The sequence below is a fragment of the Myotis nattereri genome (genome assembly GCF_964212035.1).
Source record: "Myotis nattereri genome assembly, chromosome: 16".
NCBI classification, from domain to species: Eukaryota; Metazoa; Chordata; class Mammalia; order Chiroptera; family Vespertilionidae; genus Myotis; species Myotis nattereri.
The window spans coordinates 25832352-25857665 of NC_138091.1; the positions used below are offsets into that span (position 1 = coordinate 25832352).

The 25314-nt window shown below is 37.3% G+C and overlaps 1 protein-coding gene across 2 annotated transcripts in view; it reads left to right on the forward strand.

Moving 5' to 3' along the window:
- The window catches only part of NF1 (neurofibromin 1), a 238183-nt gene that overhangs the window by 111687 nt on the left and 101182 nt on the right, over positions 1 to 25314 (forward strand). For both annotated transcript variants that reach the window (XM_081109596.1, XM_081109597.1), the window contains 11 exons: positions 233 to 673; positions 1056 to 1195; positions 1461 to 1583; positions 2017 to 2100; positions 2896 to 3012; positions 3560 to 3741; positions 3858 to 4069; positions 7116 to 7277; positions 7413 to 7516; positions 9275 to 9410; positions 22181 to 22243. In XM_081109596.1, coding sequence (XP_080965722.1) covers positions 233 to 673; positions 1056 to 1195; positions 1461 to 1583; positions 2017 to 2100; positions 2896 to 3012; positions 3560 to 3741; positions 3858 to 4069; positions 7116 to 7277; positions 7413 to 7516; positions 9275 to 9410; positions 22181 to 22243 — 1764 coding nt within the window. The remainder of the gene's footprint in view (positions 1 to 232; positions 674 to 1055; positions 1196 to 1460; positions 1584 to 2016; positions 2101 to 2895; positions 3013 to 3559; positions 3742 to 3857; positions 4070 to 7115; positions 7278 to 7412; positions 7517 to 9274; positions 9411 to 22180; positions 22244 to 25314) is intronic.

A 25314-nucleotide genomic window follows, 5' to 3' on the forward strand; every position in this document is an offset into this window, starting at 1 on the left:
CACCTTCTGTGTCTGTATCTCTGTTTATTGTTACCCTCAATTCTATAAGGCTCACCCTCCCTCAAGAAGTAAGACACCTTGATGTGACTAGAGATGGCAGAGTGAAAACTTGGATTTTTTAAATGTAAAATATGTTCTTTTGTCATGGAAGAATTATTGGATAAAAAGCAATGTCAAGTCTGTCAATCAATTTAGGATGAATTAACTTTTCCCATAAAAATTTTGTGTTTAGGCTGCCGAAAGCCTTCACAAGACCATTGTTAAGAGGCGAATGTCTCATGTGAGTGGAGGAGGATCCATAGATTTGTCTGACACCGACTCCCTACAGGAATGGATCAACATGACTGGCTTTCTTTGTGCTCTTGGGGGAGTGTGCCTGCAGCAGAGAAGCAATTCTGGCCTAGCAACCTATAGCCCACCCATGGGCCCAGTCAGTGAACGCAAGGGTTCCATGATTTCAGTGATGTCCTCAGAAGGAAATGCAGACACACCTGTCAGCAAATTTATGGATCGACTGTTGTCCTTAATGGTGTGTAACCATGAGAAAGTGGGACTTCAGATAAGGACCAATGTGAAGGATCTGGTGGGTCTGGAATTGAGTCCTGCTCTTTATCCAATGCTATTTAACAAATTGAAGAATACCATCAGCAAATTCTTTGACTCACAAGGACAGGTAAAGTGTGCTCTGCTTAATTTTTTACCTTTCCCTACGAATAGAGTGACTATTAAAATAATGAAGCCCTTTTGTTTATTTAGTAAATTTTGGCATGAACATTCACTCACAAGTCTTAAAAGAAATAGGCAGAAAATGACATAAAAAAAGAATTCTCTAATGTGGGATCAGTTTGCTTTTTAGGAACTCTAGTGTGTGGGTGTGCCTGGGGTTATGAATATCTTAGGTATGGGTATGAGTGTCTATGCATAGCTCTGTGCCTGTTTGGATATATGCCTGTGGGCGCATTTCTGCATATGTTAGACATTTAGATCAGGCAGCTTCATATCTCTCTGATCTGTCTACTGTGCATTGATTCCAGATGTATTTTGTTCCTTTATAGGTTTTATTGACTGACACCAATACTCAATTTGTAGAGCAAACTATAGCTATAATGAAGAATTTACTAGATAATCATACTGAAGGCAGCTCTGAACACTTGGGGCAAGCTAGCATTGAAACAATGATGTTAAATTTGGTCAGGTAAGCATTCTATTGAAATGTAGCAGAAATACATTGGTTTTAGTAGTTATTAGTGAAATAATTTGCCATCCTTTTCTTTATTGCTCCCAAATTAGGGTGTGACAATAAGGTAACCAGAAGTTATGTATGTTCTATTATAAATAAAATAAAAATCTTGTAGCTTTTATAGTTACTTTTAGTAATTTTACATAGAGATTAAAGCATTTAGAAAACCTCTTTTGTTTGTATCTGATAATTTTTTTTTAATGTTTCTATGTCCAAATAGATATGTCCGTGTGCTTGGGAATATGGTTCATGCGATTCAAATAAAAACGAAACTGTGTCAGTTAGTCGAGGTAATGATGGCAAGGAGAGATGACCTCTCATTTTGTCAAGAGATGAAATTTAGGTGAGTTCTTAAAAGAACAATGCAGAGTCTTCTAAATCTTATTATGTTAAATGAAGTACAGGAAAATGGTAGGTACCTGGGTATTATGGGAAGCGGGGATGGAGAGTGGGAAAGGAGCATTTTAGGTGTCAATTTTTCTCCATGTCTTTTTAAATTTCCCAAAGCTTTGTGCCCATGACAGCACGCCCTTTTTCAAAAATTACACTATCCTTGAGCTAAGAATTTGATTCTGTTTCCAAACAGATACATAGCTAACTATAACATGGAGGGTCAGTATCCAAGTCCCTTCTGTTAGATTTGTGAGAGCAATATCGCTTTTAGAAACTTGTCATGTTTCCTGGGTTATTTGGCACATTGTGTGCACTATTTAAAAAGGTGTATGTATGACTTAAAAATTTGTTTGCTTTTTTTTTTCCTCTCTACCATTCTATAGGAATAAGATGGTAGAATACTTGACAGACTGGGTTATGGGAACATCAAATCAAGCAGCAGATGATGATGTAAAATGTCTTACAAGGTAAAAAAGAGAATGACCTTAAGTATCAGCAGGTTTACTCTAAGCATTGGTACTACTTCATTATAGCTATTATACATACATTTTATGTGTAATGAAATTATTTTTCTGGATATCAAGCTCTTGCATTTGAATTTATACTTTTTTTTTTTTAACTATAAGTCTTACAGTAAAAAAAATGTGAGAGTTTTATGTTTGGAGAGTTAGTGTTGCATATTTCTGAAGGATCGTGTATAATTATTGGAAAATAAAATATGTAAAGCCTTAAATTGTATTTTATGGTTAGATAAAAATCTTGTAGCTTTTATAGTTACTTTTATGTAATTTTACTTAGAGATTAAAGCATTTAGAAAATCTCTTGTTTACATCTGATAAATGTATTATTTGTTAATGTATTAGTTGTTTTGAGTCCTTTTAAAGCTAATTAAGTTTACTCTAATGACAAGTATTTATTGCCACATATTAGAAAATAATTAATTACTGTGAACTGCATAATAACCATTTACATGTATTCCTTTGGCCAGACTTGGTTTTGAAGTGCATTCTCTTGATTTAAGGTAGTCATTTTGCCAAGATTACTTTGTAGAAAGTTATTGTCACCCTCTCCTAAACTTGAAATGTTTTTGTATTCTGGAGTCTGCATATTAACTCAAATCATTTAGGTTTTCCTAATAACGTGTTTAATGAAATAGGTAGCTCCTAAAGTTTGTGTCTGTTAGGAAGAAATTTATTTGAGGGGATGGTGGAGTGGAAGAACCTGAAAAACTTATTATGGTCTTTAAATATTTTTTTCTTCAGAGATTTGGACCAGGCAAGCATGGAAGCAGTAGTTTCACTCCTGGCTGGCCTTCCACTGCAGCCTGAGGAAGGAGATGGTGTGGAACTAATGGAAGCCAAATCACAGTTATTTCTTAAGTAAATTTCTGTTACCAAAAACACAAAGCAAAAAACAAAGTCCCACACAACCAAAGAAAGAAAGTGTGATCAAAGTGATAAATTGTTATATTTAGAACATGGACATCATTGCTTTGGTATTATGGCCATCAGCTGTTGTCTCATAAAATATAACACATGCATGAAGCAGTATTCCCTGTGTCAGGAGTGGGATAGGAGAACAACTGTGTTTTGTGATTTTTAAAGAAAATTATCTGACCAGTGACTTTTTATTGGCAGTAAAACCCAGATCACCTATTTGGACCACTAATTTTATATGCTAGGCATTAAAAGTGATGTACTTACATTGCATCTATTTGGAATATATACTGGGCTTTGTCAGGGCAAAATCATATTCAACAGAGCACACTTCATAATGAGCCACACTAGCTGATTACCCCAAGACTGGAGAGTAGCAGATACTCAAGACCCACTCATGAAATACACATGTGATGATTTCATAATGTCTCGTTAGTTTTCTGGTTGATGTGGCCTTCACTGTATAAGGGTCAGTCTTTTTATTTCTCAGGTATTTCACATTGTTTATGAACCTTTTGAATGACTGTAGTGAAGTTGAAGATGAAAATGCACAAACAGGTGGCAGGAAACGTGGCATGTCTCGGAGGCTGGCATCACTGAGGCACTGTACAGTCCTTGCAATGTCCAACTTACTCAATGCTAATGTGGACAGTGGCCTCATGCATTCCATAGGTGAGATAAAATGAGAGCATATAGGAATTTAAAACTTAGAGGATTGGCATATAAGACAAGTAAAATTATTTCAGCAAGGTCATGTTAGTAAATTTGCGTCTATCTATCCATATCAGGTTTAGGTTACCACAAAGATCTCCAGACAAGAGCTACATTTATGGAAGTTCTGACTAAAATCCTTCAACAAGGCACAGAATTTGACACACTTGCCGAAACAGTGTTGGCGGATCGGTTTGAGAGACTGGTGGAGCTGGTCACGATGATGGGTGATCAGGGAGAGCTCCCTATAGCTATGGCTCTGGCCAATGTGGTTCCTTGTTCTCAGTGGGTAAGTTCATTGACGGTGGAAAAGAAACGTGCCTGCCACATAGCAGATGGTTCAGTGAATGTTTATTGAATGAATTGCTGAAGCTTCAGAGCTGGAAGAGACTTCCGATAGTATTTGAGTGGTTTTCAGCTGTGGGGAAGTGGTTGGAGCTTAGCCTCACTAGTATTCCTACCTTACGTATGAGGATCATACCGATCCACACTTTTTAAAGTCAAATTCGGACTTCTGACCTGTCCTACTGGAAAACTCCATTTAAGTACTGATGAAAAGAAAATTAAAACCACTGAGCTGGTCTGGTGTCTTCATATACTAACTGAGATAATTAGTGTTAAATCTCATATTTAGTTGTTAGTAATGCTAGCACTAGAATTCAAGGCTTGTGCCTGTTTACTATCCCCAATTCTTGACTCTTTTTCTATAATGCATTTTACAATTTTTTAAAAATTTAAGCACTCTTATTTGCATTTGAAATTCTGATGGTGCATGTTTTATTTATATTTATTTATTTTTTAATATATTTTTATTGATTTCAGAGAGTAAGGGAGAGGTAGATAGAAACAGCAATGATGAGAGAGAATCATTGATCGGCTGCCTCCTGCACGCCCTCTACTGGGGATCGAGCCCGCAACCTGGGCATGTGCCCTTGATTGGAATCGAACCTGGGACCCTTCAGTCTGCAGGCTGAAGCTCTATACACTGAGCTTCTAGGGCTGATGTTGCATATTTTAAACACTGAAAACATAATGTGGCTATTTGAATTCTGAATAAAAATTTTCCTAAAACCATATCATTCTTAATAATATATGCTAAAAATATGGGAAGGAATTCCCTTTCCATGTTAAAAAGATGCTTAGTTTATATTGTACCAAAAATGGTTTCAGTTTAGTAAATTATAACTAATATGGTAATCTGTCATTGCCTGTAAATTTCTGCTATAAAAAGCTATAGGATCTTATTCTTCATACTTAAAAGTAAAACTCAAATTCTGGCTCTACGCTACCTGGCCCTACCTCATCTCTGCCATTATCATATGCCATTTTCCTTTTTTTTTTAAAATATATTTTATTGATTTTTTACAGAGAGGAAGGGAGAGGGATCGAGAGTTAGAAACATCCATGAGAGAGAAACATTGATCAGCTGCCTCTTGCAACCCCCTACTGGGGATGTGCCCACAACCAAGTTACATGCCCTTGACCGGGATCGAACCTGGGATTCTCAGTCTACAGGCCGACGCTCTAGCCCAGGGGTGGGCAAACTTTTTGACTCGAGGGCCACAATGGGTTCTTAAACTGGACCGGAGGGCCGGAACAAAAGCATGGATGGAGTGTTTGTGTGAACTAATATAAATTCAAAGTAAACATCATTACATAAAAGGGTACGGTCTTTTTTTTTTTTTTTTTTTTTTTTTAGTTTTATTCATTTCAAACAGCCGGATCTAGCCCACGGGCCGTAGTTTGCCCACGGCTGCTCTAGCCACTGAGCCAAACTGGTCAAGGCCATTTTCCTTTTTATTCACCAAACTTAAACCACACTGGCCATGAAACATGTTTAGGTTGTTTCCACCCTCCAGCACTCTTACTGCTGCTGCTACCGCTACTGCCTGAAATGCTTCTTCCCTGATCTCTAAAATGGCCGACTTCTTGTTCTTCAAGTTTCAGTTCAGATGTACTTTCTTAGTGAAGTCTTTTCTGACCATCCAATGAAAACCACACCCACAGTCATTCTGTCACATTACCTTGTTATATTTTCTTGGCAGCATTTATTCACTATGTGAAATTAATGTGTTTATTTGAGAATTTACTCTAAGTCCCTAGAATGTGAGCTCTGTGAGAGCAGAGACCTTGTCCCCTGTTCACTCCAAGCCTCTTCTCAGAATGTGTGGTTAAACAATGATTTATTATCACATCATTTTTCTTGAGTATACCCCAAAATACTTTACCATGGGCAATCATGAGGGTTATCATTTAGGTACTAGATAGGAATTAGTCATTCACCCTCACTTTGTACATAAATCTTGCTAATGTTTTGGTTCTGCATGTACCAGGTCTATTTCCTGATTTCCTCCTACAAATCTTGTAGTCTTTTCATTTTTGTTGTTTCTCTGGCCCATATTCAGAAAACAGTGAGTTTCTCTGACCATATGAGATCTCTTATGGTCACCAAAGTCTTATTCTTGCTCACTTTTTTTCTGAGAAAATCATCTGTGCATATCAAGCTAAACTCTTTGCCATCATCTTCTGTTAGGCATATAAGAATAGTCCTCTATTATAGACATACTAGAGGCCCGGTGCACAAATTCGTGCATGGGTACCCACAGTCCAACGCTGCCTGCAGCTCCTGCTTGCAGCTCCTACCTGCCGCTCCCGCTCATCCTGGCCCCACTGCACCTGCCATGGGCTCATGCCCAATCAGTCCCAATTGATCGGGAGAGGCTCGCACTATTGCAGCAGTGTTCACCAGCTGTGAGCCCTGCGTCTGGCACCCTCTCAAGGGGAGTGGCCTGTGGGATCAGGCTGAAACGGGCTCTCCGACATCCCCTGAGGGTTACTGGATTGTGAGAGAGTGCAGGCCAGCCTGAGGGACCCCACTGTTGCACTATAGGGCCAGGGAGGGACCGTGGGAGGGCTCCAGGGCGTGTCTAGCCCCGCCTTGCCCAGTCCTGATCTGGGCCAGCCGGGGAAGGAAGCGGGAGGTTGGCCAGCTGGGGAGGGAGAGCTCCAGTGTGTGTCCGACCCATCTCATTCAGTCCCAATCGCCCGGACCACAGCAGCAAGCTAACTTACTGATCAGAGCATCTGCCCCTTGGTGGTCAGTGCATGTCATAGCGAGCGGTTGAGCAGCCTTAGCATATTGTTAGCATAGTATGCTTTGATTGGTTGAACAATGACCAGTCACCAGACACTTAGCATATTAGGCTTTTGTTATATAGGATGAACACAAATAAATGCAGGGAGGAAAATTAATCAGTCACCATTTATCTTGATTCAGTTTCCTGCATAAGAGAAAATAGGATTATCCACCCTAACAGAGTTTGTTTTGTTCTCAGGATGAACTAGCTCGAGTTCTGGTGACTCTATTTGATTCTCGGCATTTACTCTACCAACTGCTCTGGAACATGTTTTCTAAGGAAGTAGAATTGGCAGACTCCATGCAGACTCTTTTTCGAGGGAACAGCTTAGCTAGTAAAATAATGACCTTCTGTTTCAAGGTTTGTATCCATTCATCTGTTTTTTTTGTGTGAAGGTATGGCAATGATTTTGTACAGAATGTACAGAGCAAGTACACCCTGCATTAAGGGTACTTGAATCAGGCATAATAAATTCCTACTTGTGTATTTCTTTAGGTATATGGTGCTACCTACCTACAAAAACTCCTGGATCCTTTATTACGAATTGTGATCACATCCTCTGATTGGCAGCATGTTAGCTTTGAAGTGGATCCTACCAGGTTTGTCATCTTTCATCTATAACTGCTCTTCGTTTTTTTTCTCTACCACTATAATGGTAGGGCCTGAGTAGAGGCACTGTACAATGGTAAATCCTTGCCCTCACAATTTCTCCCCTTGATTCTTAAAATTAGTCTTTAGCCTGGCTGGTGTGGCTAAGTGGTTGAGCATCGATTTATGAACCAGGAGGCCATGGTTCAATTCCCTGTTAGGGTCAGGGCACATGCCTGGGTTGCAGGCTCAATAGGGGTGTGCAGGAGGCTGCCAATCAGTGATTCTCATCATTGATGTTTCTATCTCTCTTCCTCTCCTGCTCTGAAATTGTTAAAAATATATTTTTAAAAATTAGTCTTTAATTATGAAAGTTACATGCAAATACATTTTTCTTAAAAAACAATTGCAGTTATCATTAAAGGTGGCTATGACTACCATCTTGGAGATTTAGCACTGTTACTTTGTTTTTCTGTCCTTTTTTTAATGCATTTGCATATATATATATATATATATGTAGCTGTAGAAACTGTATATTACCATGTGAGTGCTCAGTATAAATAGTAGCATATTGCTACATGGTTTCGCAACTTAATCTTTTTAATTTCAGGATTCTGAAGTGATGACTTTTGAGTGTCCCAAGCATTTATGTAATATATAAATTAGCATATAAGTAAAAATTACTAATTAAAAGATTGAAAACAAGAATTCAATACTTGGTAACAGTGCTAGTTTTTAAGGGGACAAAGATGAGTCCCCTTAAAGGAACTTCCTTCCTTCAAGGAGTTTACAGTTTAGTAGGAGATAAGACATATTACACGTAGTTAAGAGTGAGTTTCATAGGGGATGTGTTTTGAGAGTTCACATTATGCCAGTTGGGGAGCCCGAGTAAAGCTTTGTGGATGTGATAGCCATTGGGTGAAATTTTAACCCAATAAATAGGCAGAATTATTATTACTGGGTTATTGATGAAAAAAAATTGAGGCCCAGGGAAGTTAAATGTCTTGACCAAGGCCATAGAGATCTGTGTGGTAGAGCTGAAATGTGTAACATATTTTATAAGTAGCATTTCACATAAAGTAAACAGATCGGTCTTTCCTGGGTAAACCTGACACAAAAGTAAGTCTGTTTTCTGAATTTCTGCCTTTAATCACAACACCAAGACTTTAGAGATCATATTGAATTGGTAACCCTGATTGAGTGGGGGCAGTAATGGAGTATACCAGGCATGTGGAGACATCAGAGGTCACCAGAATGACGTGATTGGGACAGTGATGGTGCCATTGACAGCATGGGGAGCAGCACAGGGTAAGACAGAGTAGGAGAAAAGATCAGTTAGTTTTGGGCAAACTGAATTTTAGATACTGGTGGGAGAGACACCTAGCAGTTAGAAATATCAGGCTGGATATAAAAGGCAGTTCAAAATAGGGGAAACATGAAGGACCACAAAATACATGAAAGTGTGTCTAACTTGACCAGAAGTCATGGAAATAAAAGTTAAAAAACATGAGATGCCCTTTCCTACCTACTAGATTGGCAAAAAAAAAAAAAAAAATTAAAAATAAAAATCACATACTGAATTTGTACGAATATAATAAGAATTTTAATACACAATTTGTAAAATTTCTTTTTTTATAGTTGGCTTGTTCAAATCAAGAAGCTAACAAAGTCCAAGCATTGTATTTGGCTAATTTGGCTGAATATCTCTTAAGTAGTCTCTTTTAAGGAGTATTTTGTTTGTTTTTAATTTACTTGACTTTTTTTTGTAGGTTAGAACAGTCAGAGAGCCTTGAGGATAACCAGCGAACCCTCCGTCAGATGACTGAAAAGTTCTTCCATGCCATCATCAGTTCCTCCTCAGAATTTCCCCCTCAGCTTCGAAGTGTGTGCCACTGTTTATACCAGGTATGCTTAAGGTTAGAGATTACCATTATTGATCCAAAGCTAAATTAAAAAGAATGCTTTACCAAAGAGGAATTTAGCTTTTGATAGTGGGTGATTAATAATACTGAGTCAATTTAGAAGGGTAAAGCATTAAAAATTGTTGAAATCGGCTTTGAAAATAACAAATATTTGGAGACAGTTTTAGGTATTTTAAGGAGGTTCTTTAAAATAATAATTTTTTCTTGTATTGAGAGCAAGTTTAAGATGCACCAGATATATTGGGTATAATGAATGTGGTTGAAATGAGATATATTATGCAATTTATTTTGTTTGCTATCTTTTGCCTGTATTACTCATAGGTTCTTTAACGTATGAAACAGGTTTACTACCTGCTTTTTGCATTGTGAGGCTTGATCTATAATTTTGATTTCTTCATTAAGATATAATATTTGCCTGGCTGGCATGGCTCAATGGTTGAACTGTGAACTAGGAGGTCACAGTTCGATTCCCAGTCAGGGCATATGCCTGGGTTGCAAGCTTGAATCCCCAGTGTGGGGCGTGTAGGAAGCAGCCGATAAATGATTATCTCTCAACATTGATGTTTCTATCTCTCCCTCTCTCTTCCTCTCTGAAATCAATAATAAAAAAATATATTTTTTAAAAAGATAAAATGTTTTTGTGTCAGATTTTCCCAGGAAAGACTGATCTGTTTATTTTATGTGAAATGCTACTTAGAAAATATCTTGCACCATCATTTAGATCGAGTTATTAGATATTTTAACACTAGCACTATAAATAATTGCCTCTGAGTTCAGATGTCCACAGTCATTCCTACTTGTTGAGGAAATTAAGTCTTTATTTTTTATGGTTTCCATTTTGTTTTTGAATTGCATATGCATTCATTCCAAAGGAGATTAATGCAGATCCACTTAGCCTGTTTAAACTGTGATTCTGGAAGAAACATTAATAGGTCTAGAGTTAGGGACTCCTGGAGGAAGAATTTATGCTTTTACCAAAACCCACGCCTTTCTCTTTTAATCCTCAACCGAGGATATGTTTTTACTGATTTTAGAAAGAGAGGAAGGGTTAGAGAGTATGAAACATTGATATGAGAGAGAAACATTGATTGGTTGCCTCCCTCACTTGCCCTCTCTGGGGGTCAAACCCACAACCTAGGTGTGTTCCCTCACCGGAATCAAACCTGCAACCTTTTGGTGTACAGAGGACACTCCAACCCAGCGGTCGCCAACCTTTCAGGCCTCACGGGCCACCAGTGATCCGTGGACCACCGGTTGGCAATCACTGCTCCAACCAACTGAGCCATCAGCCAGGGCCAAATCCCATGCCTTGTGTCTTCTTTCTCTTAAGAGTCATTCTCATCCATTTGTGTTTTAGCATAGAGCTTTAGTTGCTTAGAGACATTAGTAAGATCACCAAAATTACCATTTTCAGGCTTTATTTATGTCAGATAAAAATAGAGTTTAAGCCAAAAATAGGAAAAAGAGACAAAGAAGGTCATTATGTAATGATGAACGGGTCAATACATCAAGAAGATATAGGAATTGTATATTTATGTGCCTAACATTGGAGCACCTAAATATATAAAGCAAAAAATAACAGAGCTAAATGGAGAAATAAACATTAGAACAATAATAGTTGGGTAATTTATCCCACTCTCAACAATGGATAAATCATCTATAGAATCAGGAAACAGCAGACCTAAAAGATACATATAGAACATTCTGTCCAACAACACCACAATACACATTCTTCTCACAGACACAGAGAATATTTTCTAGGATAGATTATATGTTAGGCCACTAAACAAGTTTTAGCAAATTCAAAATCGAAATCATGATGAGCAAGTATTTCTTTCGACCACAATGACGTGAAACTAGAAATAAATAATAAGAGGAAAACTGGAAAATTTATGAACACATAGAAGTTAACACTCTCCTGAACAGTCAGTAGATCAAAGAAGAAATTAAAGGGGAAATAAAAAAATTTCTTGAGATAAATGACAACAGAAACACAACATAACAAAACTTGTGGGATGCAGCAAAAGCAGTTCTAAGAGAGAAATGCATAGCAATAAATACCTTCATTAAAAAGCAAGAAAGATCCCAAATAAACAACCTAATTCTATACCTTTAGGAACTAGAAATGGGGCCTTTGGGAGATGCTTAGGTCATTAGGATGGAACCCTCATGAATGAGATTAGTGCTTTTATAAAAAAGACCCCAGAAATCTCCCTTGCCCCTTCCATCATATGAGGACACAGCGGGAAGATGGCTGTCTATGAACCAGGGTTCTCATCAGATATTGAATCTGCATGTGCCTTCATCTTAGACTTTCTAGCCTATAGAACCGTGAGAAATATTTGCTGTTTAAGCTTAAAAAAGAAAGAAAAAAAGACTGAATCAGGGTGAAATAGAAAATCTGAATAAACCAATTACTAGGGAGGAGATTGAATCAGTAATCAAAAATCTCTCATGAAGAAATGCCCAGGACCAGATGGCTTCACTGGTGAATTTTACCCAACACTTAAAGAATTAACACCAATCCTTCTCAAACTCTTTCCAAAAATTTAAGAGGAGGCAACTCCCAAACTTATTTTACAAAGCCAGCATTATCCTGGAGAAAAAACAAAAACAAAAAACAAGAACAGCTCTAGCGGTTTGGCTCAGTGGATAGAGCGTCAGCTTGTGGACCAAAGGGTCCCAGGTTCAATTCTGGTCAAGGGCACATACCTGGGTTTCAGGCTCGGTCCAGTATGCAGGAGGCAGCCAATCTATGATTCCCTCTCATTGTTGATGTTTCTATCTCTCTCTCCCTCTTCCTTTCTCTCTGAAACCAATAAAAATATATTTTAAAAACAAGCAAACAAATAAGAACACCCAGAAACTGAATATATATGCAAACATCTACACTAATAAAAGAGAAACATGCAAATTGGTGTCACTCCGCTACACCCACCAGCCAATCAGGATGAGTATGCAAATTAACTCAACAAAGGTGGCGGTTAATTTGCATATGCAGACGCGGAGTGAAGACTGAAGGCTCCGTCCAAGTGAAGACTGAAGAGGCTTGCCTTCTCTGCTGTGGCTGGAGCGAAGGCCTGGGTCCCAGGTGCCAGAGGAAAACCGATGCCGGCAGCCAGGGGAAGGAAGGCCTATTGCATGAATCTTTTCATGCAATGGGCCTCTAGTTCTCAATAAAATTCTAGCAAACAGAATTCAGCAGCACATTAAAAGGAAGTTGTGTATGTCCCTGAGATGCTAGGATGGTTCCACATATGTAAATCAGTGTGATACATCACATTTTAAAAAATAGTTTTTTATTGATTTTAGAGAGGAAGGGAAAGGGAGAGAGAGTTAGAAACATCAATGATGAGAGAGAATCATTGATCGGCTGCCTCCTGCATGTACCCTATTGGGGATCAAGCCCTAAACCGTGCATGTACCCTTGATTAGAATCTCCAACATTTATAAGGAACTCATGAAACTTAATAATAGGAAGATAAACAATCCAATCAACAAATGGGCAGTGGACCTTGAGAGACACTTTTCGAAAGAGAACATACAGAGGGCCGAAAGACATATGAAAACATGCTCAAAGTCACTATACGAGAGATGCAAATCAAAACAACTATGCAGTATCACCTCACACCTGTCAGAATGGCTATCATCAACAAATCAACAAACAACAAGTGTTGGAGAGGATGTGGAGAAAAAGGGACCCTTCTGCACTGCTGGTGGGAATGCAAACTGGTGCAGCCACTGTGGAGAACAGTATGGAGCTTCCTCAAAACACTCAAAATGGAACTCCCATTTGACCCAGTGATCCCAAGAAGCCAGAAACACCAATCAGAAAGGATATATGCACCCCTATGTTCATAGCAGCACAATTCACCATAGCTAAGATTTGGAAACAGCCTAAGTGCCCATCAGCAGATGAGTGGATTAGAAAACTGTGGTACATCTACACAATGGGATACTACGCTGTGGTAAAAAAGAAGGAACTCTTGCCTTTTGCAACAGCTTGGATGGAACTGGAGAGCATTATGCTAAGTGAAATAAGCCAGTCAGAGAAAGATAAATATCACATGATCTCACTCATTTGTGGACTATAGAGAACAACATAGACCAGGGGTGGGCAAACTTTTTGACTCTAGGGCCACAATGGGTTCTTAAACTGGACCGGAGGGCCGGAACAAAAGCATGGATGGAGTGTTTGTGTGAACTAATATAAATTCAAAGTAAACATCATTACATAAAAGGGTATGGTCTTTTTTGTTTGTTTGTTTTATTCATTTCAAATGGGCCGTAGTTTGCCCATGGCTGACATAGACTGATGAACAGGGACAGATCCAAAGACAGAGAAACAGCAATCAGACTATTAGTCCCCAGAGGGAAAGTAGGGGAGGGTGGGGGTAAGGGGAAGAGATCAACCAAAGGACTTGTATGCATGCATATAAGCCAAACCAATGGACATGGACAACAGGGGGATGAGAGCATGAGTGGGGGGAGGGGTGGAAGGATGGGGGTTAATGGGGGTGGGGAATGAGGACACATTTGTAATTCCTTAACTAATAAAGAATTTAAAGATTAAAACAATAAATAAATAAAAAATAAAGAAGAGAATCATATGGTCATCTCATTAGCTGCAGAAACAGCATTTGACAAAATTCAACCATTATTCATGATAAAACCTCGTAAAAATTAGGCATAGAGGAACATATCTCAACATAATAAAGGTCATATAGGACAAGCCCATAGCCAATATCATATTTAATGCTGAAAAGTTGAAAGTTTTCCTTCCAGGATCAAGAACAAGAAAAGGGTGCCCACTCACCACTCCTGTTCAGCATAGTACTAGAAGTTCTAGCTAGAGCAATTGAATAAGAAAAAGAAATAAGCCCTGGCTGGTGTGGCTCAATGGTTGGAGCACTGGACTGTGCACCGGGCACATACCTAGTTTGTGGGTTCGCTCTCCCCTCCACCCTGTCCATCGGGGCACGTGCAGGAGGCAACCAATCAATGTGTCTCTCTCACATTGATATCTCTCTCTCTCTCTTTCTCCTTGCTCTCCCTTCCATTCTCTCTGAAAAGCAATGGAAAAAATACCCTCAGGTGAGGATTAACAAAACAAAACAAAACAAAAGAAATAGAAATAAAAGGCATCAGAATGGAAAAGGAAGGCATAAAATTATCTCTATTTGCAGATGACATGATTTTATATTTAGAAAATCCTAAAGGCAACAACAAAATGGTCAGATCTAGTCAATGATTTGAATAGAATTGCCTGATACAAAATTAATACACAAAAATCAGTAGTGTTTCTGTGTATTAAAAATGAATTTTCTGAAAAAATGCTATTTATAATAGCATCACAAACAATAAAATACTTAGAAAGAAATTTAATGAAGGAAATGAAAGATCTTCATACTGAAAACTCTAAGACATTGATGAAAGAAATTAAAGAAGACACAAATAAATGGCAAGTATCCAAGTGTTCATGGATTGGAAGAATTAATATGGTTAAAACATCAGTACTATCAAAGGCCACCTATAGATTCACTGCAATCCCTTTCAAGATTTCAAGGGCATTTTTTACAGAAGTAGAAAAAACACTCCTAAAATGTATGTGGAACCACAGAAGACCACCCCGCATAGCCAGAAAAATCTTGAAAAATAAGAACAAAGTAGGAGGCATCACACTTCCTGATTTTAATAAGCCTAAGCATATCTAGTCAACTAATATTTGACAGGGAAGCTAAGAATACTCAACGGAGAAAAGACAGTCTTTAATAAATGGTGGTGGGGTAATTGGATATTTTATATGTAAGAGAATGAAACTGGGCCCATAATTTACACCCCTCACAAAAATTAACTCAAAGTGGATTAAAGACTTAAAAGTATGGCATGAAACTCCTAGGAGAAAACATAGGAATAAAGGTTTTTAACATAGGTCTTGGTAATGATTTTTTGGATATGAAATCTAAAACACAAGCAACAACATAAAAACTAAACAAGTGCAATTGTACCAAACTAAAAAGCTTCCACACAGCAAAAGAAGCCATCAACAAAGTGAAAAGACAACCTAGAGAATGGGAAAAAATATTTGCAAATCATATATCTGATGAGGGGTTTATATTAAAAATTAAGATCTCATACAACTCAATAACAAAACAAACAAATAACCTAATTAAAAAATAGGCAAAAAACCTGAATAGACATTTCTCCAAGAGGTATATGAAAGGCCAACAGGTACATGAAAAGATGCTCAACATAACTAGTCGTTAGGGAAATGCAAATGAAAACCACAGTGAGATATCACCTCACACCTGTTAGAATGGTCATCACCCTCGCCGGTTTGGCTCAGTGGATAGAGTGTTGGACTGAAGGGTCCCGGATTCGATTCTGGTTTGAAGGGCACATGCCCAGTTGCAGGCTCGTTCCCCAGTAGGAGGTGTGCAGGAGGCAGCCGATCAATGATTCTCTCTCATCATTGATGTCTCTATCTTTCCCTCTCCCCTCCTCTCTGAAATTAGTAAAAATATATTTATTTTAAAAAAAGAATGGTCATCATCAAAAAGTTGAGATTAACAAACACTGGTGTGGATATGGAAACAAAGAAATCCTTTTGCCCTGTTGGTGGGGTTATAAATTGGTGCAGCTACTATGGAAAACAGTATTAGAGGATCCTAAAAAAAGTGAAAATGTGACTGCCATATGATCCAGCAGTTCCACTTCTGGGAATCTATATAAAGGAAACAAAAACATTAAATTGAAAAGATATCTGCACTCCCATGTTTATAGCAGCATTATTTGCAATAGCCAAGAAACAGAAACAACCTAATGTTCATCAGTGGATGAATGGATGAAGAAGTTGTTATACATATACATATACATATACATATACATATACATATACATATACATATACATATACATGTAATGGAAAATTATCAACGATAAAAAATGAGGCCCTAACCGGTTTGGTTCAGTGGATAGAGCATTGGCCTTCAGACTGAAGGGTCCCAAGTTCGATTCTGGTCAAGGGCATGTACCTTTGTTGCAGGCACATCCCCAGTGGGGAGTGTGCAGGAGGCAGCTGATCGATGTTTCTTTCTCATCAATGTTTCTAACTCTCTATCCCTCTCCCTTCCTCTCTGTAAAAATCAATAAAATATATTTTAAAAAAAAACAATAAAAAATGAGGAAATCCTACCATTTGTGTTAACATGGATGGCCCTTGAAGGCATTATACTAAGTGAAATAAGTCAGAAAAGACAGATACTGTATAATCTCACTTATATGTGGAATCTAAAAAATACTGATAAAGAGATCAGACTTGTCAGGGGGAATTGGAATAAGGTGGTCAAAAGGTACAAATGTTTAATTATAAGATAAATAAGTACTAGGGATATAAGGCACAACATGATGCCTGAGACAATACTGCTGTATGATATAGGAGAGTTTTAAGGAGAGTAAATCCTAAGAGTTTTCATCCCAAGGAGAAATTTTTTTCCTTCTTTATATTGTATCTGTATGAGAAAATGGATGTTAGTTGAACCTAAATCAAACCATTATGCTGTATGCCTTAAACTTATATGGTGATGTATGTCAGTTATTTCTCAATAACACTGGGGAGGGGCATGTAATATGTTTGTGGCAGGTTTTCCCAGGATAGAGCAATTTGTTTATTTTATGTAGAATGCTACTTATAAAATACTAGAGGCCCAACGCACGAAATTCGTACAATAGTCAGCCTCCCTTCCCCCGGCTGCCAGCACCGGCTTCCCTCTGGCCCCCGGGACCTGGGCTTCCCTCGCAGCCCCGGCTTTGTCTGGAAGGTCATCCAGAAGGACGTCCGGTCTAACTAGCATATTTCACTTGTGTTTCTACAGATATTGCATCATTCAGATCATATTATTAGTCTGTCTCATACTAGTACTGCAAGTAATGATTCTCATGTCCATAGTCATCCCTACTTGAGGAAATAGGTATTTGTTCTTTTATGGTTTCCACTGTGTTTTTGAATTGCATATACAGTTTCAGGAATTATTCACTCCAAGGGAGATTAATACAAATCCACTTATCCTGTTTAAACTGTGATTCTGGAAGAACCATTAGTGGGTCTGGAGTTTGGGACAGGGGTGGGTATAGGGGAAAGAAATTATGCATTTACTAACACCAATGCCTTTGTGTTTCTATCTTTGCAGTTATCCCAGCCATTTGTTTTTGTTTTTGTTGTTGTTTTTTAAGCACAGGCTTCGTTGCTTAGAGACATTAGCAAGATCAGTGAAATTACCATTTTAAAAAGCTGTTTCAAGGCTGCTCTGTGTGAAAATTGTCCTCATTCCCATTTATAATGATGTATCTGTGATATCTATAAAAATTTTTCATCATATACATAGATTAGAGGCTCAGTGCATGAAATTTGGGCATGGGTAGGATCCCTAGCGGCTGCTAGCCGGGGTCTCCCTTACCCAGGCTGTCGGCCATGGGGGGGAGAGGCCACAGGCGGTTGGCCAGCTGCCACTCCCTCCCCACCCCCCCACCCCCCGCCCGGTCAAACTCCCAGTTGAGCTCCCAGTCAAGGGGACAATTTGCATATTAGACTTTTATTATATAGGTCTAGAGCCCGGTGCACAAAATTCATGCATGGAGGCGGGAGGGAGGTTGTCCCTCAGCCCAGCCTGCACCCTCTCACAATCCGGTACCCCTTGGGTAGGGTCCCTAGGCCTGGACAGTGATCAGGGCCTATCGGGCTTTCCTTCCCCTGGCTGCCGGCAGCTGGCCCTGCCCCCAACACTGCTTGCCATCTGTGCAGTGCTGCCTCTCTCCCCCGTCACTGGTCGCCTCCCTCAGTGGGCAACAGGCGTAGGGTGCGATTGTTTTGGCTGGCCTGGGCCCACCCTCTGTGGGGTGATCACTGGCCGGCCCTGCACACCCGCCACAGCGTCGCTAGCTGGTGGCCTGGGCCTCCATTTGTGGCGTGATCGATCACCCAGCAGAGGGAGGCCCCATCCACCTAGCCAGGGCTCCGTGATCGTGGAACCCCCGCCCCCATCGATTGCCCTGCACGCCAGTGCATGTCATAGTGTGGTCGTCTGAAATTCAGACGGTCGTTCTGCTATTCGGTTGTTCTGTCTATTGGCATATTACACTTTTATTATTATAGATGGTAAAGCATACTTAACATTAAAACTCTCAACTTATCGTGACTTTTTCTGCCTTTTCAAAATAGCTCAAGAAAGCTTAGGAGAATCCCACATAATTTTTTCAGATAGTTAAATCTCAGAATAGAGTGAGGTTTAGTTATGACAAGAATACTGCTTAATCAGTGAATAATAACCTCTCTTGGGCATTATTCAGATTTAGCTTTAAATCTAATTCAGTAATTCTGTTTGAAAAACAGATAAGACATAGGGCACACATATAAAAAATAGTCCGGGTCAGCTTCTTGTTGGCCTAGTAGTAACTCTTTTCAGAGAGCAAATGAATTTCTAAAGTTGCAGTGACTTTGACTTTTGCTAGTTGAGAATATTGACTACCTATCTGATTACATGTTCTAGTAGATTTCAGTGCACATTCTTCATGTAGTCGTCATCCTAAAAGAAAACATGCTTTTTGTATCATCAGCAAACTTGGAGTCCAGTTTAAGACCATGCTTCTGATAAGGTGAAAGGAACAGGGCTTAGCACTTAGTAAGCCCTTAGGAAATATTTAGTGGAGGAACAGATTCCCTGATTCCTCTCACCCACGTAAGCAAGATTCTAGGTAGCTTTCATAGTTAGCAAGGAAGGATAATAGTGAAAATAATTCAGAAAATAGAGGCAGGTAGCTTATTAAACACTATTGGTAGCTTATTAAACACTATGTGTTGTGTTTTTTAAAGCAGTCCATAATAAAATACCCTGTGTTATAATAGACCTGAATTACCATATTTAAATTGCACATAAAATTATTCTCTTTAAGAATACTATTTAAATGTTGTGTCAGTGAATTTTTTGAAGTATTGGGTATACTTGTTGGAATATAGAGTGCTATGGAGCAAAGGTATACTATGTTATTTATAAATAAGTTGCTTTTTAAAAGTGACTGGTAACAGATAATTTACATTTATTAGTTAAAAGTAAAGATAGGAATAAAAGCTTTGATCTTAAGATATTCTTCCATTGAATCTCCTTCCAAATGTAGTTTTCCCCTTAGTTTGCTCTTTTACTTTTATTCATCTTCCCTCTTGGCTTTTTCCTGCCCTTTTGACTTTGGCAGTAACATAATGGTATCTTTGTACTTTTACGGTCTGTTGGGAGGAATAGTAGTCGATTGTTTTTTGTTGGGTTTTTTTTTTCCTCTAATAAACATGGTTCCTGCTTTGGGACCTACTGGGTCCCAAATTTCCTACTGGGGAAATTTTGAAAGCTAAGTGAGAATTATTGCTAGCTAATAAACTTCTCTGAGCTTTCACTCTTTTTACTTAAGTTCATATTTTTGACCGTTAAGCGTTTTCCAAGTCATGCTTTAACTAGATCTCTTATTTTATATGCTTTCTTCCTTAGTAGACTGGGTTAAGGTTACATAAGAAGAGCCAGATAACTGTGAACAGTGTAGATTTATAATTAATTTTCTTGTGTATTTATTTACACTTTTCTTCCTGGTAGTTTTGGAATAATGAGAAAATAATTTCCAGAATAGATATTCTTAAATTATGGTGAGAACATTCTGAGAAAGAGCTAAATATTATAATTCTAAATAAATATTATCTTTTCTCAGTAAATCTGCTCCTCCAAACAGAAGTAGTTTACACAGATTTTTAACGCAATAAATGATAGTTACATACCATAATTTTAAAAAGTATATAAAACTGCATTTTTTATTATATATTTAGTTGCTATTGCCTTTGTAGGTAGTCTAAGGTTTGTATGTACCAAAGCTCCATAAGAAAAGGACTTATGGAGCCTTTTACTGCTGCCTCCCAATGCCTAGAATGGTATCTAGCATGTAGATGCACAACTATTTGGGTGGATGTATGTACAGATGGATGAGCAAATGTCAAACTAACTTAAAGCCTAAGTTATTATGGGTTATGGTATTGAATGCTCCGAATTTTTAGAATAAAATGCCATGTATGGTGGATTACATAATTCTAATTTAGTTTTTAAAATATTTTTAAAGTAATTGTTGTGCCTGGTCTAGTCCAATCAGGAGTATTTTAATTTAAAAATAACTCTTTGCCGAGACCGGTTTGGCTCAGTGGATGGAGCGTCGGCCTGCGGACTGAGGGGTCCCGGGTTCGATTCCGGTCAAGGGCATGTACCTGGGTTGCGGGCATATCCCCAGTGGGGGATGTGCAGGAGGCAGCTGGTCGATGTTTCTCTCTCATCGATGTTTCTAACTCTCTATCTCTCTCCCTTCCTCTCTGTAAAAAATCAATAAAATATATTAAAAAAAAAAAAAAAAACTCTTTGACCTAGTACAGTGGTCGGCAAACTCATTAGTTAACAGAGCCAAATATCAACAGTACAACGATTGAAATTTCTTTGAGCCAAACCGGTTTGGCTCAGTGGATAGAGCGTTGGCCTGCGGACTGAAGGGTCCCGGGTTCGGTTCCGGTCAAGGGCATGTGCCTTGGTTGCGGGCACATCCCCAGTGGGAGGTGTGCAGGAGGCGGCTGGTCGATGTTTCTCTCTCATCGATGTTTCTGGCTCTCTATCCCTCTCCCTTCCTCTCTGTAAAAAATCAATAAAATACATTTAAAAAAAAAAGAAATTTCTTTTGAGAGCCAAATTTTTTAAACTTAAACTATATAGGTAGGTACATTGTTACTCACTTACTTAGGGTACTCCTGAGGCTTAGGAAGAGCCACACTCAAGGGGCTAAAGAGCCGCATGTGGCTCGCGAGCTGCAGTTTGCTGACCACGGACCTAGTAGAAGCTTTGAGAGATTAAACCAATATGTCTCTGTGGGTTTTGATGGTTTTTTCTTTCGGGTTTATTTAAGGCCTTCTGGTAAATGGTTAAATATGTAAAAAGTTTTAAGTAGGCTTACAATTTTATTCTATCATTTTCTCTGCAGTTTCTTCACTTTAATATTAATTAATGCTTATTTCTAGTTGAGCTGATAACATTCTTCTCCCAGATGTTGCAGAGCTTTTAACCTTCTCTGGTTAGAACTATTTTAGGAAGTAGCCTAGAAAGAGAAATATGTGAAATTTTAAGAGTAATATTTCTTAGATATTTTTTAAATTCAGAATCTCTAAAGTGAATTTTTCTATTATATTTAGTCATTCAGTGTTTATTTTTAATCAGTAGATTTTAAATTAAATGCCAGCTATTGAAAAAAGAACTTTAAGTCAATTGAAGGATACACAGAGAAGTATTTTATATAAAAAAAAATCATGTAGACATGTTTTAATTGTGTGATCTATTTGTAATCAACATTTCCTATAAAATTTATCAAAAGCTAGGAATTAACTGAAATGTAAATATAAATATCCTCAAATCCACTTGGGGAGAGCTTTTCTGTGATTTATAGCCAGAAATAGTAGATATGATTATCTCAACATTTCTTGCTCTTTTATTTAGTGCTTTGGCTTAAAAATGTATTAAAAATTTAAATCCAGAAATAAAATTCATCCCTCTAAATTCAGTTGATTTATAATTTTTTGTTGATTCCATTTGTGTTACATTGATCGTGTAATTTTATGTACAAGCCAACATTGTTTTTGTTGCTGTATGTAGTTGGTGCTGTGACTTGTTTGTGCTCATCTCTGTTCTGTAGGCAACTTGCCACTCCCTACTGAATAAAGCTACAGTAAAAGAAAAAAAGGAAAACAAAAAATCAGTAAGTTTGGAGAACTTTTTATTAGCTGTTTCTTTCAAAGCAAAACCAAAATCTTTTGCTGTTTGTTAAGAACATCTTCACTTCAGCCTATTTGACCTCCACTGTAAAATCATTCTACTAATTCTGGCACAAAATAGCTTTCATTTCAATTAACCCTGGAATTAAGTTACATTGAAACATTCTCTGTGTTCCTTTGGTTTGATTTATCCCAAAGGCATTTTGGGGGTATTTGTTACATTGGATATCTCTGGTTTAATTTTATTATTGTTATTTTTAAAAATTGTAAATGAATGCAAAAGAAACTTAATTTCAAGGCCTTAGGAAATGCTGACTCTCTTCATTCTTGCTTCTTATTTGAAGTGATGTGAGTGGTTTCTTTTTCTAGAAATGAAAGTTTTTTTTAATTGATAGAAGTATGTGGAGGGAAAGTATCACTTTCTAAATTTATCTAAAAGTTGCTAAATTTTAAGTTTTACTTTGGTATTTTTATCTAGACCATCCCAGCCAGAATTTAGATATTTGTGCTTAGACTATAAAAATCTTAAAAACCACTTTTACCTTAGAAAAAATCACTATTAAAGTGTTGGAACTGAGAACATACTACTTTTGAAATTAAGGAAAACTCATTGAGTCTATATTTGTAGAGAAATATCTCATTTTGCAAACATGATATGAATATACTTCCTGCTACTATGAATTTGCCTAATTTAAAAGGAAGAAAATTAGGGTAATCAAGATTATTTTCTTCCCATGAGTGAAATTTGTGCAAAATACAACATGCGTTCATTTAAAATTTGCCATTATCTGTCAGTATGACTTATCCAGCAGGTGCTATATTTGTACATATAATCTAATAATTCTAGAGAAATAGGTAAAGGAAACCTTTAGGAGCCATGTAGGTAATTAGCTTAAAAAGGTATAATTTAGAGTATATATCTGGTTTCATCTTTCATTCTGTGTTTAAGCTTTCCATATAATAATAAATTTCTGTTTTAAATTCAGAACTAAATTAAAATTTGGAAACATGCTTTCATATCCATTCAGTATTCACTTTATGTTAAGTAAATTTGACCAGCTCTGAGAAAATGAATTGGGTTGGATGGCTATCTTGCTTAATAAAAACATTTCTTTCTAATGCTTCCGCCTTCTAATTCTCAGCATACATGGGCTTAACATAATATACACCATCATTGTTGAAATTAATTTGCTGTTTCTAACACTCTTGTTTAGTGTTTTACTAATGCCATTGTGTAGTGTATCACATAAATTAAAATTCAGGCTTTCTGTGTTTCTATCTAGAGCATGTTTTTTAGCCTTCCTAACATTGCTTTATTTATTAAGATTTGTCTAAAATTGTTCCTTGAAATGTGTGTTGTTTCTTTCCTACTAGTGTTATTTTCAGATTTTTTTGTTTAAGTGTCTTGAGTGACACCAATTTTGGAATGTGTTTCTCAGCACAGGTGATATGAGGTCCTCATGGAAACAAAGGGGATATAATTGGTAATTTGAGATATTTTAGAACATGTTCCAAAGTCAATATAAATTTAAAATGCTGATTTGTGGAGTTATGGCTTAACAGAGTCTAATGATCTTTTAAAAGCAATCTTTCTTTTGGGGTATGTTTATCATGGATGGGAATATGTAAAATATATAGAGAAGATTCTGATTTCTGCTATGTAGCTGTATAGTTGTGTTATAGGAAATTCTGTTTCTTATACTCAAATATATAATGTATAATTGAGAAGTTAATTGCCTCCCTAACTCAGGTAATTAAATATGTAGAGGTAACAGTCCTCTTCCTGATATATAGTTTATGACTGCATTTATTTGTAACATGTAGTTCAGTTTTCATTAAGGGGGAAAAGTCGACATTTGACTGAGAACTGTTCCAGCATACAGGCTGGCCCAAATTTGACCTTTATGCAGAATATCTTTTGGATCCAAATTAGATTTTTACAGATTAAGAAAACAAATGAGTGTATGTATATTATGAGGTAAAACTATATTGGTGTTAATTAGTGGTGAAAGAAAGAAATATGTATTGATACTGATTATATTTTAATAGGTTTTAGTTTTAAAATCTAGTGATACTATCATCAGTGAGATACATAATAAGATGATACATGAAATAATGTGTGTTTCTGATGTGTGGATTCTTTGAGTTTTGAAATGAATTATTTTTGGAGATGTAGAAGATAGTGAATGTGTAGTACTTTTGTATATTCTCCTTTTGGGAAGTAATTTACTCAAATTTTCATTAAATTCTGAGACTGAGTAGTATTAAGTATAAATCAGGTATAAATGTGAGTCATATGTTAAAACTTCTTTGTCCTATAGCAGTTCGGCAAACTCATTAGTCAACAGAGCCAAATATCAACAGTACAACGATTGAAATTTCTTTTGAGAGCCAAATTTTTTAAACTTAAACTATATAGGTAGGTACATTATTATTAACTTAATTAGGGTACTCCTAAGGCTTAGGAAGAGCCACACTCAAGGGGCCAAAGAGCCGCATGTGGCTTGCGAGCCGCAGTTGCCGACCACGGTCCTAGAGAAAACCAGTAAATAGCTACTTTCAAAATGTATTTAAAAAGAACTCTCCATGTGCATGTAAGTTATTGATTTTGTAAAGACACTTTCATAGCAGGTTAGTATTTTATAAATTAACTGGCTCTCTGGAAACCAAACTATATCTTTTAGCTTTTAAAAACCATTTCAGGATTGATTTTAATTGATTAAATGTAATATATTGATTTAAAAATAACAACAACCTACTTGAAGTTGAATGTAAAGCAGTTTTTAATCCTCTTCTTGCTAACTGACTCCTTAAAGGCTTTAAAATTCTGTAGGTTTGTTGACATGTTTCTTCTGTTTTAAAATTAAATTTGAAGGGTTCTAAAAGAACCTCTCAGTAGCAGTGGTGGTCTGTGAATACTCTGAAACGGTGTGAAGAATTTTGTCTGTGTGTAGGTATATGTTCATTTTTTCCTGTTCTTATTCTTTCAGTGGTTAAGTACTAGAGTGTGAAAGCACTTGAATATTCTTCTTCTACTTCTAAAACTGTATTTGAG